The 12,246-nt window shown below is 40.4% G+C and overlaps 1 protein-coding gene across 1 annotated transcript in view; it reads right to left on the bottom strand.

Moving 5' to 3' along the window:
• The window catches only part of LOC127523968 (60S ribosomal protein L19-like), a 57,328-nt gene extending 49,793 nt beyond the window's left edge, over positions 1-7,535 (bottom strand). Inside the window, exon 1 of the mRNA XM_051915221.1 lies at positions 7,471-7,535. Coding sequence (XP_051771181.1) covers positions 7,471-7,475 — 5 coding nt within the window. The 5' untranslated portion in view covers positions 7,476-7,535. The remainder of the gene's footprint in view (positions 1-7,470) is intronic.
• Between the last annotated feature and the right edge of the window lie 4,711 nt (positions 7,536-12,246).

Here is a 12,246-nt window from a genome sequence, read left to right as displayed (position 1 = left end):
GGTGGCGCTTTGACCATAACTGAATGTTGCCATGTAGATGTCTTCAGGCCAGGACTATTATCAAACGTGAAGTTTGGGGCAGATTGGACATTGTATGCCTAAGTTACAACAACTTCCTGTTTCGTGGCGTTAATCGCATACTTTAGCACTGAGCCAGGTGTTGCATGATTTAACGTGTTTCTAGTATGTTTGGTACTTTGTGGCATATTGAAATATGTTCCTGGGAGTGAATTACAGTGTAAAGCATGCCACTTCCTGTTGCCAGCAGGTGGTGCTATGACTAACTAAATATTGGCATATAGATGTCTTTAGGCCAGGACTCTTATCACACATGTGAAGTTTGGGGCAGATCGGACATTGTATGCCTGAGTTACAACAGCTTCCTCTTTCATGGCAAAACATCAGAATTTGTAAGGCCGCCACAGACACGTCCTTCAACGAAAACTCAAGATCTTTGATATTTATCATCGCTAACGTCTTAAAATTAGACTGACAAAATATGATGTTGATCTGGTTAAATCTCTATGAGGAGTTAATCACAGTGTAAAACATGTCATTTCCTGCTGCCCGCAGGTGGCGCTATGACTGTAACTGAATATTGTCATGAAGATATATTCGGGCCGGGACTCTAATAAAACGTGAAGTTTTTGGGGCAGATCGGACATTGTATACCTGAATTACAAAAGCTTCCTGTTTCATGGTGAAGATTAAAGCTCCGGGAGGACTTGGTTAAAGTACATGTGGAAATGACAATTTTGCTAAGAAAATTAAAAATATCTGACTTCCTGTTAAGTTTCAGATTTTGCTCCAAGAGACTTTTTTGTAGGTATTGGGCTGTTACATGTGTGTACCTAATTTCATACTTGTACGTGAAACGTAGAACGAGGGGCACTTCGTTGAAAATGTATAGGTGGCGCTATCGAGCCATTTTGCCCCGCCCAATTCTGAAACACTTATCAGATGTAAATTTTCACCACTTCTGATGCGTGTGAAAAGTTTCATGAGTTTGAGCACGTTCAGGCCCTCAAAAATGCGATCCATTTCGGAGAAGAAAAATAATAATAATAATAATATTAATTAAAGCAGCGAGCAGCATTTATCGGGGTTCAAGCATTTAAGGGCTTTTGCATAAAAAGAAATTGTCTTATTCAGCAATCATATAACCACTGAAATCATAGAGGAACAACTATGATGTATGCTAAAACATAGAAAGATAAGGCTTAAACAATAATACTTGATACATACTAAGCATGCTTACACACACACACACACACACACGCATGCACAAACACAGACACACACACATATTTTCTTGTAGATTCAGTATTTGAAATGCATGAAGGGTAAATATGTTTTCTGCAAATCTCAGTAAAACATCATTTTCAGGTTTCCTTTTACTTAATGTGGCACAACTGTTAAAACTAATACTCTAATAGAATTGTAGATTAATTTTGATAAAAAAAAGTGTTAGTAAATGTTAAAATAATGATTTTATTAAGTCTAAATATGAATTATAGAACAATATTAGTGAGTAGTATGACAAAATTACTATTTTAGACAGCAGGTGGCAGCAGAGGACCTCTTATTGGCTCACTTTCATTTTAAAAGTGTCTATTTTGTCTAAAGTTTATTTTAGATGTTAAATCCATTAATTAAACATGCTTACACACACATTTTGTTGCAGAAATGGATATTTGAAATCAATAATGAGGTAAGAAAATTACGATTCCAGGACGATTTCCTCTTTAAAAATCATCATTTTCAGGTCTCAATGTAATTGTAATGTTATATTACTGCAAAAACATACGTCAAATGAACAAATGAAGTGGTAAACCTTGACAAAATGTGATTTGTAATGTTATTATAAGGATTTATATAGTTTAAAGGGATTATAAATGACAAAACCTTGAAACCTTTATATTAGTGGCCTTCTGCTGCCATCTGGTGGCACAAAATGACAGTGTCAGGCAATTTAATATAGAAAAATATGGTTTTAAAGGTTTTTTGACAGTTATAGCGCCACCTATTTTGTGATCTTCCCCACTTTTTTTTGGGTGTCCTCAGAGTGTGCCCATACATACGCGTGTTAATTTTGGGGAAATATCTCATTTTGTTTTGAAGTTATAGACACTTATATATATGAGAGCATAAAAAATGACCCATAAAAGACTTTGATTGGATTTTTTTGCCACTTCCTATCAAAATTTTGACATTTGGGCTTTAATATTTAGTAAACCAACTTAGGTTCCGTGTTTCCTACGCTTGTCTAATAGGTGCTCAAACTTCATTGGCCGATGTCGGACATGTTTTTTGAGATACGCCAATGTCCTCAGACTATAATGCCCCCTTAGACTAAGACACTGCATGCCAAATTTTAAGTCGATCGGATTAACGGTTGCATAGTTATAGCTGTTTTCATATTTTTTTCGTGTTATAGCGCCACCTAGTGGCCAATCGCCACGATTTTTTTTTATCGTAACCAAAAATTTAGGCCCTACATGTGTGTACCGAGTTTGGTGCAAATCTCTCATTTCGTTCTCGAGTTATAGCTATTTTAGTAAAAGTGGCTCCGCCCTCATCGTACATTTTGGCGCCCCTTAGCGACCGTGAAGCAAACCTTTTTTTTTTGATAATTATTGATAATCACACTACAGAGAACATTTCTGCACTGGTTTGGTTTCGATCGGGCAAAAAACCTAGGACTAGTTCACAAAAGTAGGTTTTGAACAAAATTTTCTGCCATTTTGAATTTTCCCTACCGCAAATGAAATCGGAGATATATGTATTGTCCGTCTTGAGCCAAGGATACCAACGATATAATACACTTGATTCTAGGACAAACGGTCTAGGAGTTATTTGACTCGATTTTCAACTTTTGATCACTGTAGCGCCATGTATTGGCCAACTGGGGTCATACTCTGTCAACCTCTCCTCGATTTCTGACCTATCATCTGACAAAGTTTCAAGTCTCTAGCACTTATGGTTTGGGCTGCACGATCAGTTTTACGGCAGAATAATAACAATAATTAAAGCTGCAAGCAGCATTTACCGGGGTTCAAGCATTTAAGGCCTCTAAGCATATAAAAAGTTATTATATTTTATTCAGCAAGTATGTAAACACTTAGATCATAGATGGAATAGACTATTTACAGCCAATACAGGCAATTCAGTAAGGAAACATGGTTTTTAAAAGGTTTTTTGACAGTTATAGCGCCATCTATTGCCCGATCTCCACCATTTTTTTTTGGGGTGTCCTCAGAGTGTGTCCATACATATGTGTGCCAATTTTGGTGAAAATCTCATTTCGTTTTGAAGTTATAGACACATATTTAAGAGAGCATAAAAAATGACCCATGAAAGACTTTGATTTGATTTTTTTGCCACTTCCTATCAAAATTTTGGGCTTTAATATTTAGTAAACCAACTTAGGTTCCGTGTTTCCTACGCTGGTTTCGTCTCGATCGGACTGACGGTTTCGAAGATATTCGCAAAAGTTTTTTTAGCGCTAAATCACAACGTAGCACAAACCATAAGCCAAAAACTGGCAAGTCTGGTATCGTTGGACTCGGCAAGGTTTCAGGAGTCTAAAGATGTGACTCCCGTGAAAATAAGACGACCACACCCAATGTTATATACATTTTTAGCTAAAACCATTAAAAAATGTTTTTTAAAGTTTTTTCACAATTATAGCGCCATCTATGGTCCATTCTACACAAAAATTGGCGTGCTTCTTTAGAGTCATATGCTACATGAGCTCACCTATTTTCGTGAAGTTCTGAGTTTTCTTTTAGGCTTTATAGGCTTTTGGGTGTATTTAGCCACGCCCATTTTCTAAATGACCCAGTTATAGCGACCCAAAGGGTAAAGTTCAACTTTTTTTTTTGATAATTATTGATCTAGAGAGTCCATAGAATTGTCCTACACTGGTTTCGTTCCGATTGGGCGAAAAACCTAGGACTAGTTCGCAAAAGTAGGTTTTTCACATATTTGCGAATAATTAATGTACGATTTGATTGACAGCATTGGTTCTTGAGGCAAAGTTGTTCAGCATGAGAAGATCTATCAAATGATATGCATATTGTGTGGATTTGTGAAACACCACGTGATTATTGAGGTGTAAAACTCGTTAGCGCCAACTTGTGGCCAATTTCTTTCAAAATTCTTACAGACCTCTAGGACCATGAGTCAAACATGCCCACCAAGTTTCATTCCAATCGACCTCTATTAATCTTGTCTAATAGGTACTCAAAGTTCATTGGCCGATGGCAGCCATGTTTTTTGAGATACGCGAATGTCCTCATACACCATCATGCCCCCTCGGACCAAGACACTGCATACCAAATTTCAAGTCAATCGGACTAATGGTTGCTTAGTTACAGCTGTTTTCATGTTTTTTTCAAGTTATAGCGCCACCTATTGTCCAATCGACGCAATTTTTTTCCTGACCAAAGATTGAGCCCGTACACATGTGTACCAAGTTTGGTGAAAATATCTCATTTCTTTCTCGAGTTATAGCCATTTTAGTAAAAGCGGCTCCGCCCTTAATGTACGTTTTGGCGCCCCTTAGCGACCGTGAATCAAAATTTCAACTTTTTTTGATAACTTTTGATAATCAGACTCCAGAGAACATTTCTGCACTGGTTTGGTTCCGATTGTGCGAAAAACCTAGGACTAGTTTGCAAAAGCAGGTTTTTGGACAAAATTCAAAATGGCGGACAAATTTGCATACTGGAAATGAAATCGGAGATATACGTTTGATCCGTACTGAGCCAAGGATTACAAATGATATAAGACACTTGACTCTAGGACAAACGGTCTAGGAGTTACGAGCAATTTACTACTTTTGATTGCTGTAGCGCCACCTATTGGCCGATTGGGGTCATACTCTGTCAACCTCTCCTCGATTTCTGTCCTATCATCTGATTTTCAAGTTTCAAGTCTCTAGGCCTTATGGTTTGGGCTGCACAATCAGTTTTACGGCAGAAGAAAAAGTATAATAATAAAAATCAGTACAATAACAATAGGGTTTCAGCACTTCGTGCTTGAACCCCTAAAAATCCTTACAAATACAACAGGGTTTCAGCACTTTGTGCTTGAACACCCTAATAAACGGAGCAATTCCAATAGGGTCCTCACACCATCGGTGCTCGGGCCCTAACAATTCCAATAGGGTCTAGCGCTGTGTATTGCCAAGAATCTGGCGATACAATGAGTATCACGATACAGGGGTTACGATACGATATATTGCGATTTTTTTTTTTTTTTTTAGAAAGATCTAATTTTAGAAAAAACGGTCATAAAGAACACACAACCATATGAATAAACCCTGACAAGCAACTTTATTTTATTTAATCAATACAGTATAATCTGCATTTATATCACTATTCAATATTTTGTGCAATCTAAGTAAAGGGAAAATAGTAAAGTGACCGCAGGATTCTTTATGTGTATATGTTTTAAAGGTTCACAGTATAGCAGTTTTTAATTTCTAAACTATTTAACAACAGAAAGTGCATAGTCCATTCCATGACTGAATGACTGTTTTATATTTAATACTGTAAAGCTGTTTGCTTTAAAGCAGTCTATTGTATAAAGTGTTATTTAAAGTACTGAACTGGAGAGCTGGTGCAACCATATTCCACATCTCTATGATTTCTATTTCTGCTGCCACCGCTGTCAATTTTGTTGTGTGATTATTTTGTTACTGAGAGGAAAACATGCAGTACATATCACATATTCTATCGAAACGCTTCTCAGCAGCGCGGATGACGTCGGGATGTTAAGCGAGCTCTCAGATTCAATGCGTTTCCTGAGTATTTTGAATTTTAACATGGCCTTAATTTACTTAATTTTTACAAAATGAGTCCACACTTCAGCTCTGTATACCGCGGGAGCGGAATAACTCTGTCGTTTTGTGAGCTGGGTTTGCTAATGCTAACACTAGCGATGCACGCACCTTCACCTTGCGCTTCTCCGGCTCAGCGTCAGTTAACGCTCTGAGATAACACTGCCATCTAGAGGTTAGGCTTTATACAGTCTGTGGTTTAACACAAAGCCACGAATATTGGATGTAAATAAATAAATATCGATACAGTGTTTTTGAGAATCGATACAGTATCGCCAAACATAATATCGCGATATTCATGTGTACCAATATTTTCTTACACCCCTAATAGGGTCCTCACACCATTGGTGCTTGGGCCCTAAATAGTCAACGTGCCTACAGTGGTTTAACCTCAATATTATGAAGCGTCAAGAATACTTTTTGTGCACAAAAACAAAACAAAAACGTAAATAGCGTAGCAGAATGCCAGGGGAAGAGACGAATTTGTTAAATAAAGTCGTTATTTTTGTTTTTGTGCACAAAAAGTATTCCTAACCCTTTAATGTTATTATTTCAGATAGATTTGATATACTAATTGAAGAACATGGTGTTAACAAAAGTTTTTGTTTTACTGACCAAGAGAAGCATGTCCCGCTAAACTGCACAATTGGTGGTAAGAAATGAATGGAAGTTTATCTTAGTTATAGTCAAATAATTGTTTACTTATTTATATATTTTTAAATTTTATGTTCTAAAAACCCAGATTATGTTAAAGTCACTGTTATTTTGTGCTGAGGAAAAGCAAAATCTGGGTTATTGTGGTATGGTGATTCTGTATTCTGAGATAAGTTCTAGAAAATCTTACATATTAAATTGACAAATTCAGTCTTATTTATTCCTCCATATGATGCTTGATGTGCTTGGATTAATTTTTATTAATTAATAAGGTCACAGGAGTGCTGGATGATTAATGACATATAGCACGGTAAATGATATTGGAAAAAAGTGGTTAGGTGAACATTCTAGGAACATTAGAAGAAAGATGCTTAAAGTTAGGGGAACGTTCTGCAAACCTAAAAAGAACATTTCCATTTCTTTAAAGAAAACTTTCCTGGCTAACCAAAATCAAACGTTAAAAATGTATGTATTTGGGAACATTCTGGGAAACAAAAATGGTTAGCTGGGTTGTAAGTAAATGTCTGACATGCTAACATCCATTTATTGACTGCACATAACCAGGTTTACAACAGTTCTAGTAATAACATGTTACTTTTGCACACAATTACTATTCACATACCACAGTATTAGCATGGTAGCCTACTCCAAAGATCAGCGTGGTACATGGATATCGTACTTCTTTGATCCATGAAGCCTCACTTTTATTTATTTATTTACATTAAAAGGCCAGTTGTGTTGATAAATGTGAGCTTAGTCTGATTATTTGGTACGAGCACAAAAAAACGTGGAACACCGCGCCCTGCACAATACTGAGTTTTAAAGCTCATTACAAACCCAGAACCCATGAACTTAGGATAAAGTTAATAAGAAACGCCTTCCCTTTCGACATTTTGTCAAAATATCAGCGAATAGCATCATATTTCCCAGAACTTTGGTTCTTTTTGCAACAATAAGCCTACAACTCTTACCTCATTGCGGTGAATCGCTGAGAGAAAAGAGCGAACGTAGAGAGCGCTATAGTATACCATTATAAAAGAAGGGTATTTGACCAAAATCATCAGCGTTTATAGTTCATTAAAGATAAATTGTTGTGCAAATTTATAATAAATTATGTTTCACAATGCATGCCTTCACATTTCATCTGCATTTTGTGTAAGCCTAAACTGTTATTCATTAATGTAAACGTGAGAAGGAATATCGGACCCCTTTTTCGATTAGAATGGTACGTCCCGAAAACTACAGTGGACTATGGGCTACGTCGTGACGTAAGCTCGTTTTTAGGAGATCAGTGATGTTCTGCGTCCCAATGGGCTATATGCACAGAGCGTCCTTTAGCACTTCCGCATTAAAATAAGCCTCGAAAACATACGGTGAGATGTCATTTGCTGGTGTGTTGAGCATCAGTAGTGTAATATATAGTTTATAATCAGAATATAGTCACTTAAATAGTAAGGCATAGCATTAATTTAGTTATTCAAAAGTAAGACGGCATAAAAAATAAAGAAAGAAAGAAATAAAGACTTACCTCATTGTTCCTCTTCGGCTAAATTCAATTCGACCATCAGTTTTCACACTTTTATGTGGAAAAAAAGGCTTCAAAAATTAAATATTTATTGTGCACTTTAGTTAGATTAATTGAATAAAATGTGTGTTTTTACAAGTGTGCTGAAATCATTGATCTTGCGCTGCACTGACTGACAGCTGCTGTGATTACAAAGGGAAAGCGCGGTACTCGCTTTCTGTCATGAATCACAAGAAAAGTTATTGTTTTTCTTAAGGATTTTTTGAGTATTTCATACTTCACATTGACAAAATGTATTTTTAAACCTAGTTATTTTATTATGTTTAATATTTAGTCAAAAAAGAAGTGAAAAACGATTAGTGGAAATGGCTGATATATGCGCAAATAAATGCCACTTTGCTGCCACCTGCTGGTTAAAGTGGTAATTATTGTCTTTTTTATTTTTAAATAAGTGCTTTCTATCATATGTTGAATTTCCTACATTTTTAAACGTTCATTTTTACAATGGGGACAATCTCAGAAGGATGAACAAGTAATGTTTGTGGTCATCACATTAAAAATAACATTTGAAGTGCTGGGAAACTTTTTGAACCAATGATGGCGCGGCGGAGCTGTGCGAGCCTATGACGATGCCATAGGATTTCTGATTATCTCCCTTAGCGACAACGACGCTTCTCTTCGCTGGACAACGAGACTGAACACCTTCGCCTTCTCTCTCCTGCTCGCCACGGATAAAGCTCGCTTCTCGCCGTTGAAGAGGCAACCCAGCGGACCAGCTAAGACTCGCCGACCGCCTGCAGCGCTGGCGCCCTCGCAGACTGCCCGCTCTCGAGCCACCCACTTCGCCGCTTCCGGTTTTCTCAGCGCTTCCCCTGCCGCCGTCCGGCGAGCATTAAAAGAGCTATTTCCAGCGGTTTTCACCACTTATAAAAGAGCACTTTTCTCTGCCGGTTTCACTGCGTCGGCGACGTTGTTTCAAATGTCGCGCCACGGCTGTGGCACTTGCAGAGCACCTCTGCAACAGGATGACGGGCACGGTAAGTGCATTTTCTGTCTGGGCAAGTCCCACGCAGAGGCGGTGCTCACCGGGACTTCATGTTCTCACTGTGAGAACATGAGTCTGGCCTCTCTGTGCTCGCGGATCGCTTTCTTCTCAGAAAGCGGTCCCGCCCCTCGCGCCCTCCTGTTCTCTTCCTCCCAGGAGCCTGCAAGGAAGAAACAGCGGGGCAAAGGGGCTCAGTGCTCAGACACGAGTGAGCTCACGCTGGCTCGTGAGCTCACTCTCTCCGCATAGAGAGCCATCTCCCGTCCTTTAAAAAGGGCTACAAGCAGATGCCACCCCTGGACGAGGCAGTGGCTGCTCACCTCTGCCCTCCTGCTGCTGTTGGATGGAAAAACAAGCGGGCCCTTCCATCCAAGCCCTGCAGGACGACCTCTGCTCTCGCTGGTAGGGCCTACTCGTCAGCAGGCCAAGCAGCTTCAGCGCTCCACACCATGGCTATTCTCCAAGTGGTCCAAGCCAAACTCCTCCACTCTCTGGACGAGTCTGGAACTGACGCTCCCGCCTTCATAGAGCTGCGCAGCACCACAGACCTGGCTCTAGCCGCACAGAAGTCGTCCCAGGCTATGCGACACTTCTTGCCTAAGCGCGCCAGCTCAGCCACTGCCCCAAGTCGCCCCAAACCTGCGCCGACTCAGCAGCAGAGCAAACCAGCGCCCTCTGCCACCCAGACAGAACCCCCCAAGGAGCAACGTCAGCGATCTTGCTCCTCTAAGTGCCCGTCCTTCCCGAGAAGTCAGGGACCCCGGCCTAGGATTACGCTGGACCCAACGCCTCCAAAGTGTTCCTGATTTGTCAGAAAGGAAGAGGATGGGACCACCCCCAAAGCTGCCTCGTTTAGTTCCTCCACCACCTCGTTCAACTCCGGGTGTAGGAGACAAAATGTTTGTTGTGCGCGCTGGGCCCACAGTTGTTGCACCCACGCCAATCACCGTTCTTATGGCGAACAAAATAAAAAACATATATTTTCAAAAAGAGAGCAAACTTCCTCTTCCACCCTCCATGGTGCACAGGCCCCAACTCAGCGGCCTGTCAACTGACTTAATCCAACCCCTTGCCACACGGGCCGAGGCCTGGCAGGCCATCCCCGGAGTGTCAAGCTGTGTGTTGGGGATAATCGAGGTTACTTGCTGCAGTTTGCCCGAAGACCCCCGCGCTTCAGTGGAGTGGTTCCCGCTTTGGTGAAGGCGGACGATGCACATGTCCTCCGTGCCAAAGTGATGGCTCTGTTGAAAAAAGGAATCGGGAGCGAATTGGATTTTTACAGCCGATATTTCCTCGTCCCCAAGAAGGATGGTGGTCTCAGACCCATCCTCGACCTCAGACTCCTGAACCGCTCCCTCAGGAAATGGAAGTTCAGTATGTTAACATTGAAGTAGATCTTTGAGCAGATTTGCCCCGAGGACTGGTTCTTCTTGCTGGACCTGAAAGATGCATACTTTCACATCCAGATAGCCCCCCATCACAGACAATTCTTGAGATTTGCATTCGAGGGAGTGACTTACCAGTATACAGTCCTTCCCTTCGGGCTGTCTCTAGCTCCACGCACTTTTATGAAGTGTATGGACACGGCTCTTTCCCCTCTGAGACAGGAGCCTGTCGACTTCCCCGAGGACGTGCTAAATACCATTTCTCAGGCCAGAGTCCCGTCTACTAGACGCCTCTATGCCCAGAAATGCCCAAAGGTCGTCCTGAAACCCAGGCATGGCTATGTCCCTAAGGTGCTCTCGACTCCGTTCAGAGCACAGGTAATTACCCTCTCAGCGATACCTCCCTCAGAGGACGAGCATGAGCTGTTAGGGCATTGAGGATTTACATCGAGTGGTCCGAGCCTTTTCGGCAGTCGGACCAGCTCTTTGTGTGCTTTGGCGGCCGCACCAAAGGGCTTCCGGTCACAAAGCAGAGGCTCTCACGTTGGATAGTGGACGCTATCGCCGTAGGCTCGCGCAGCTTTGCCGCGCCGTCATTGGTTCAAAAAGTTTCCCAGTTTGAACCAATGGCCATGCAGTTACACTGCGTTATTTAAAAAGGCTTCAGTGTCGAGGAAAAAGGAGTTTTTCTCCATACGCAGTACTCGTTCCATATCTCAGGGAATCGAGGTTATGTACGTAACTGAGTAAGTTATGACGTTTCGTTGTTGAGTTTCTTTTAATCACTTTATTTAACACAAGTTTTGTGTGATCTCGTTCTAGGAGACAGGCAGAACAGTAAAAACTGTAAATCTCAGATGCTCCCAGGGGTTGTTTTTATGTTAGTCACCATTTCAGCAGTGTTTCGAAATTCCCCGTTTGTTTCATTATAAAATGAGTGAAATGTACGGTGACCGGGAGAGGACATGTTCGGTTCACTTAGTTTTGTCGTGGCCACAACATGTTAACTCATGGGAACGTGATAATATGTCGTGGCCACAAGATATTAATTCGTGGGAACATCATATTAACTTGTGGGAACGTAATAAGTCGTGGCTACGAGATCATTTTGTCGAGGTAACGACATCCTTATGTCGTGGCCTCGAGATCATATGGTGAGGGAATGATATTTTCTTTTCGTGGCCACGACTTCATTATTTTGAGGGAACAACATTATTTCTCACGGCCATGATTTAAATGCGTAAACAACCTGCGCGACCATGGCAACCTGGAATTACCAGAAATGGATAGGCCTATATAATATTTATTTTTAATTAAGAAAAAGAGCGGAATTAAGAAGTGATTATATCAACATATTGCCTATTGTGTGTGCGATGCCTACAGTATAGCAGCATTCGAATTAAGTTATCAATAAATATTAGAATATGCCGTGTATATTTTTATCACATCCAACAGTCTTTTAAATCCGTTCACTGATTGTTAATTTTTATTTCATATTTTTATATTTATATTTATCATTAATATTATTATCATTATTGGAGCGTTAGCATTAGCCGTTACACTTTTTTGGCTAAAGGTTGACTTCCAGTGCCTTTCTCATGGCCATGAGAAATAATGTTGTTCCCTCAAAATAATGTCGTGGCCACAAGAAAAATATGTTGTTCCCTCAACATATGATCTCGAGGCCACGACTTTACATCACGTGGCCACGACATAAGGATGTCGTTACCTCGACAAAATGATCTCGTAGCCACAACTTATTATCACATTCCCACAAATTAATATCTCGTGG

Source organism: Ctenopharyngodon idella, chromosome 12 (assembly GCF_019924925.1).
Source record: "Ctenopharyngodon idella isolate HZGC_01 chromosome 12, HZGC01, whole genome shotgun sequence".
NCBI lineage: Eukaryota > Metazoa > Chordata > Actinopteri > Cypriniformes > Xenocyprididae > Ctenopharyngodon > Ctenopharyngodon idella.
The sequence above is the reverse complement of the archived record's forward strand: the minus strand, read 5'-3'. Positions and strand labels throughout refer to the sequence as shown.